The 6,263-nt window shown below is 32.6% G+C and overlaps 1 protein-coding gene across 1 annotated transcript; it reads right to left on the reverse strand.

Annotated features, from left to right (window-relative positions):
• Positions 1-4,673: 4,673 nt before the first annotated feature.
• Positions 4,674-6,033, reverse strand: LOC103311373. Its single transcript, XM_008190969.1, has 4 exons — positions 5,602-6,033; positions 5,100-5,374; positions 4,795-5,001; positions 4,674-4,716 (listed from the first exon to the last, which is right to left on the reverse strand). The coding sequence occupies exons 1-4, from the start codon at positions 6,031-6,033 to the stop codon at positions 4,674-4,676; spliced, it is 957 nt and encodes a 318-aa protein (XP_008189191.1).
• Positions 6,034-6,263: the final 230 nt, after the last annotated feature.

Consider the following 6,263-nt stretch of genomic DNA (forward strand, 5'->3'; position numbering starts at 1 on the left):
ATAATTCTGATCTTAATTTATCATTAACTTATAATACCTTTCTTTTACTTATTAATGAGTTATTCGGGTTAGAATATGATTCATTTATACTTATTTGACTGATGCCATCTAATTGTACTCTTATTGGTACAGCACCATCCTTTAATTTAGGTTTTTTTAAACATATCTGTGAAAACAATTATGGTAAACCAAATTCACATATTTTAATATATACGCAGCATTGAAAAGTTTATATTCTGCTTATGCGACAAACTAAAATTCACAACTATAGATCACTCATTCTTACCGTATATTTGAAGTGCATTTCACAAACTCTGGACTTAGTTTTTAATGGTATACCTAAATTTTCTTCCCAAACTTGAAAACGGTATTCATCTTTTGGTACACTAAAGGTACTTTTTGTTTTTTTTTAAGGACAATTTGGTACACAACAAGACATGTTGAAAAAAATTACAAAACAAACAACTTTAATGTACTAAATAATATTTATTTTTAATAATATTACACGTTCCTTTATAAGTTATCTTGGTTCCTAATCATATATTCATATATGTATAATATTATATTATATACTATCATAAAGTTATGTTAAGGGTCTAATAAGTAAAAGAAGCCTAAGCCTTAAAGAGCAGCCATAGATAATATATTTAATATGTAATGATACGCAATTGGTTGATAAAATTGATATTTATTTATTCTGAACCAATCGGCTCATCATTTTTATTTAATACAATATATATATATATTTCGTATAACAATATTTTCTTTCACATATATAAATCATATTGGTTTTACTCCGTAGAGCTTACAATAAAAATAGTTTATCGGGTATACATATAAGGGTGGGAATCAGACATAAAACTTACGATTTTGATTCGGTAGATAGTGATAATATTCCGCTCAGGTTGGCGTACTTACAACAAACGACTGCGCGTACAGAGGCCCGGTAACACTTAAAAGTGATTTACTGGCATATACGGCGAATAATATAAATTGACGGACAGCAACTGGCTCGGCTCGGGACGGCGGCGTGGCTGTTGACAACAATACTGAACTGGGTTCGGACGGTGACTGATTTGGTGATGAATAGTAGTGTGTACTCGGATGATGGATTGATAACTGCGGCGCCTGGTATTGGTCGTCTCAACAGCATATACGAATTTTCACTACACACGGTCGTTCGTGGCGGAAAAAGGAATGCCGGGGCAGACTACACGAGTATCCGTTTATAACGAGGATTGACTCTCGTCCGGCTTACTCAGTCTGGGGGCAAGTGCTGGAAGGTGTATGGCAATCAGTGTCCGTTCTTAACGAGTTGATTAGACTCGTCCGGCTCACTGGTTGCTATACTCAGCGGGGAGATGGGTACTCTGGCATTGCTTTCTGGGTAGTATATATGCTACTTCTGTCCCTTTTTTAGTGTGTAAAACGTGTGATAGATTTTTTGTGTTTTAGGTAATTTTAACATGACTTAAAACTCATGTGCAAGGTGCGTGGTGTAGAGTACGATCCACTGATTTAAATACTGTTTTTTATAAGGTTTTAAGTTGCGGGGTTCCACCGGAAAATGGTCATTTTCCTCGGGCGGCCTGTCGACGGAATAGAGATTGCGGGGTTAGCGCGCTCTATTAAACGTTGGGAGCAACCGGTTTGAGTGTTCCGCTGGAATAGTCTGTAATCGGTGCGCGAGAGCGCGTCGCCGTAGTAGATATATATTTTATAATGATTAGTAACGAGAGTGCGCCACAGATTTGGGGCGTTCGATTTTGTCTCGTTACAAATATTAGTTTTATATTTGAAATAGTTGGACAAATCACCCGCTTGGAGTTCTAGTCTCGTGTTACTAGTTTCTTAACATATGTCAGCTGTTCAGGAGTCAAAACTACTTTCAATAAACGAAAATTTTATCATAGCTCGTTGGGCATCCATACTATCTTAATTCGTGGTCGCGGTATCAGTCTCGATAACAATTTCGATTACGTCGCGGTAACGGTTGCGGTAACCTCAAGATTCGAATTCTAAATTCGAGGTTAACGGTCAACACTCAGCGCGCACAACACGTGACAACGGCACTTCACACTTCGCGAACAGCGAAAACTATGTCGTAGTTAGCGTACGCAACGGCGTCGGAACGCAATGACGGAAACGCGTAATGTCGGATTCGATCGACCCTCTTGTGCGTAAAAGAGTCGTATTCCCACTTCTGATTTGAAAGGATAAAGAACTGTACGTCAGGATTCCTTATTAATTAGAATTAAGAAAACACAGATATAATAATAAAAGCGTGGTTGTATTACCATTTAATAACAAATATCGTTTACTAACAAAATAAATGTATGACGGCAGTCGTTGGGTGCAGGTACGTCGGCACGTCGCACACCGCGGTTCGCGTCAGTGTTGCCAAGTGTTTGTTATCTAGTTAGCGGGGAAAATATGACAAAATTACCGTACTATGAACAATATTACCGTACTTATTGATTTTTTATTTGATATTAGAATTTGACATTTTGATTAAAGTTATCAGCAATAATTTCTTATCACGGTTCCGAATTCTTATCAATGACAAAAATTTCATTGGTCAATCATGGTCATTATTAAATTTTATTGTTCTGAGGTCACGATTAATGATACAAATAATTGTAAAGTATAAATTGATTATAGACATGATAAAAAATTCAAAAACAAAAATTACGTGATATAAAATGATAAATTTAAAATTAAATAATAATATAGCTAAATTATTATAGTTTCACTATAATCAGTTATCACTGTTCACTAATAAATAGTTTCAGTTTCGTCGGTTACTAGGTTTTCTTCTTCAATTACATCAGTTGGTTTATTGTACATCGTGACATTCATAGAGCTTATCATGGACTTTGTTGGCTCAAATTTTACACAAGATGTTCTTTTCATTAGTTCACTTGACAACAGTAAGCCATTTAATGCTGGTACTTGAAGTTTGTTTCTAACTTTAGTTTTAGTTAGGTTAACTTTAGAAAATATTCTTTCGCAGTCAACTGATGAATGGGGCAAACTTAATACTTTTAAAATAAAGTGTGCAACATTTTTAAAAATAAATTCCCCTTCACGTTGCATATTATATAAATGATACCAAAACTCATCGGTATTTTTGATTCGCTTTATATCATCAGTGATTTCTAAAGCATGTAACCTCCTCCATTCATCATCAACTGTTTGTATCTCTGAGTTATTGTATGCAATTAGTATTCTAGGTACTTCATTAAAAATTGTAACTAGTGAAGACAGTTTGTTGTTTCCTAATACATTAATAGGTTGTAGGTGAGTTATAATTTTTAAAATCACACACTTAAAATCAAACCTAGAATTTTTATAAAAACACAAATTAGATGTATATAAGTGTAAGTAGAAAATTTATATTTTAATTTAACCTTTTTTTAATTTGTTTACAGCCTTCAATTAAGAATTGTCTACATCTATCATGGAATACAGATAACATATCATGATTACTACTAATATGTGGTTGGCTGGTCATCTGTAAAACACCTATCCCCAAATACATGTCATTAGACTGAAGAAAAAGTGTTGAATCATCTGGATCCACATCCAATGGATTATGAACTTTCTTCATATATGAAAACAATAACTCTAATAATAACAAATAAGTAAATAATTAATTTTTAATTATAAATGTGTTTCTAAATGTTTTTATTAAATTATAAGATTATTTTTTTAACCTGTGTAGGTTTCTTCCATTTTAGAATATAATATAGCTATAACACTTTTCTCGCTTTGAAAGAGTTTGTTCAAATTGACAAACTTTGGTAGAACCCATTCTCAGGGTCAGCCTGGCACACCAAAGGCCCATGGTTCAGTTTTTAAGGGGCCCCCAAAAAATGTATATGCCATTTTTAGCAATATGGATTATAATATAAAATGTACTTTTATTATAAAAAACTATGAAATTATTGAAGCATATGAAAACTAAAAAACCATAAATAATAATTATCAATAATATTACAGTTTACATAGAAACAAAATTACGAAAAATATAATTATATTTTTATCATAGAATTTAAACTTTGAAGAAAAATCACAAATACGTAAGCCATAAGCATAACTTTATTTAAGTAAACTTCCAAAAGTAAATGTCTTATCTTCATCATTATTATATATATTATTTATATATATAAATAGATATAGACGTATACGTCGTATAGTATTGTAGGTACATCATAGAATCGTACATATTTGCATGATCGCTGAATTATTCAACAACGGGGCCTCTTCAGGGTCAGGTAAACGGGGCTCTCGTACAGTAGTCCGAGCCATTGTTTTTAAGAAGCTAGAGATAAAACCTAACTTAACCTACAGTAGCACAATTATTCCAAAAAACCTCCTTCTACTTAGGTATTAGTTATTACAATGTTACTATTATAATAATTGTTACTTGACACTTGCACTAGTATGCACTACTCTCACACTATAGAAAATAGGCAAGCATCTGATTATTGATTCAATTTTTAAAACTGCAATTTTTCTTTACCTTGGACCCCAAAAATATGGGGGCCCTCAAAAAAAACAAAAGAAAAAACGGAGGGGCCCCGGCCGCTTTCACGGCCTAGCGGCCATGGCCAGGCTGACACTGCCCATTCTAAAAATTTAAAAAAAAGTAGTAGAAGTGGGTCGTGTAATCAATTATATATGTGTTCTCCACTTGTTACACGCTCATCAAATCTGTATCAATGAAAATAGAATATAGTTTAGTACTTATGTTTATAGGTTGTAAGTGCCGATGGAAAATCAAATACAAACCTATGCAGAGTGAAATACATTTTAAGTGGTTGCCATTGTTCTAAAATACGACAAACCACCATTTCTAAAGATAGCCAACGAGTTTGACATGGCCGAAGCAAGTGATGTGGCTCTACAGTACAAAAATCTTGAAACTCTTTCAATTGGGCATATCTCTTACAACTTGACTTAAAAAAGTTGTAAACATCACGAGCTAAGTCTTCACATCTTAACAATAGATATGTTGATGAATATTGTATTATACATGTTTAAAAAACATTGAAATATAATGTTAATATATAATATGTTTATGTAGGGTTATTTACCTGCGTGGAAGTACTTTACATGCTTCACTGGCACACAAAGCTAAGGAATGACAAATACACTTTTGAATCATTACACCTGGGAAGTCTTCCAAAAATCTGCTGGCTACTGAGTTCCATGCGCCCATCATAGTATTGCATCCATCAGAAGCAAAACCAATAACATTTTTAAGACATACTTTTTCGTCTTTAAAAGATTTAATAACTTCTGTGTATAATTTTTGTGCTGTAGCACCTTCATTGGCAGACTCAGAGTTTTTAAATACTTCAACTAAGCTCTAAGCATTGTTTCTATTTTTTTTGTTGTAGGATTAAAAAACCGAACACAGATACACATTGTTTTTATAGTTCCAACATCAGTGCTCTCGTCAATAATTATACTAAAAGGATTGTTGTTTAAAAGTGTTCTTAATTCTTCTTTGTGGCATTTTCCAATTACATTTTTAACAATATTAGTTGCTTTTGTTCTTTTTAAATTTATATTTTTAGCAATTTCTGAGTCAACAAAACATTCTTTTAAAAGTTGGCTGAGGTGATCTACAGCTAGGAATGATATGTTATGTTCTGATAAAAAACCACATAGTTTAATTTCAGCCACTTTAACTGCATTATTTTTTCGGATAGCTGTTTCGTCAATTTTCGGGAATGTAGATATTATTGATTTCGAACCTGTCATAGATTTAAAGTTGAGTTTATGTCTGGATGTATTTGCATGCTTCTTAATTGTTGAAAGTTCTGAAATCATTTGAATTTTACAAAAACTGCAATACGCTTTCATAACATCTTCTTTCACAGGGTTTAGCCATTTTTTAAAACACTCCATTCTCGTCCAATCTTCACGGAATTTTTGTTTTTTATGGCACAATCTTTTTGTCGCTTGACCAGAAATACACCGTACAGGACGCTCATCACAATCACTTGAGTCATTGTCACTCATATTTAAAAAAAAAATAACTGCACTTATTTGTTAAACTTAAGGTATAGAATACTGTAAGTAACTAATATAATATCAGCTTATATGTTATATTCTGTGGTTTATTGTATCAATGTTACTTTATAATTTATTAGGATATTGTAAAATACCAGTTTTTCAACAATTGTTACATTTTATATTTATATATATATATATACATTATTTATAATAACAACTTTTACTTCTCTGGTCTT

Source organism: Acyrthosiphon pisum, unplaced genomic scaffold, assembly GCF_005508785.2.
Source record: "Acyrthosiphon pisum isolate AL4f unplaced genomic scaffold, pea_aphid_22Mar2018_4r6ur Scaffold_20997;HRSCAF=22736, whole genome shotgun sequence".
In the NCBI taxonomy this organism is placed as follows: domain Eukaryota; kingdom Metazoa; phylum Arthropoda; class Insecta; order Hemiptera; family Aphididae; genus Acyrthosiphon; species Acyrthosiphon pisum.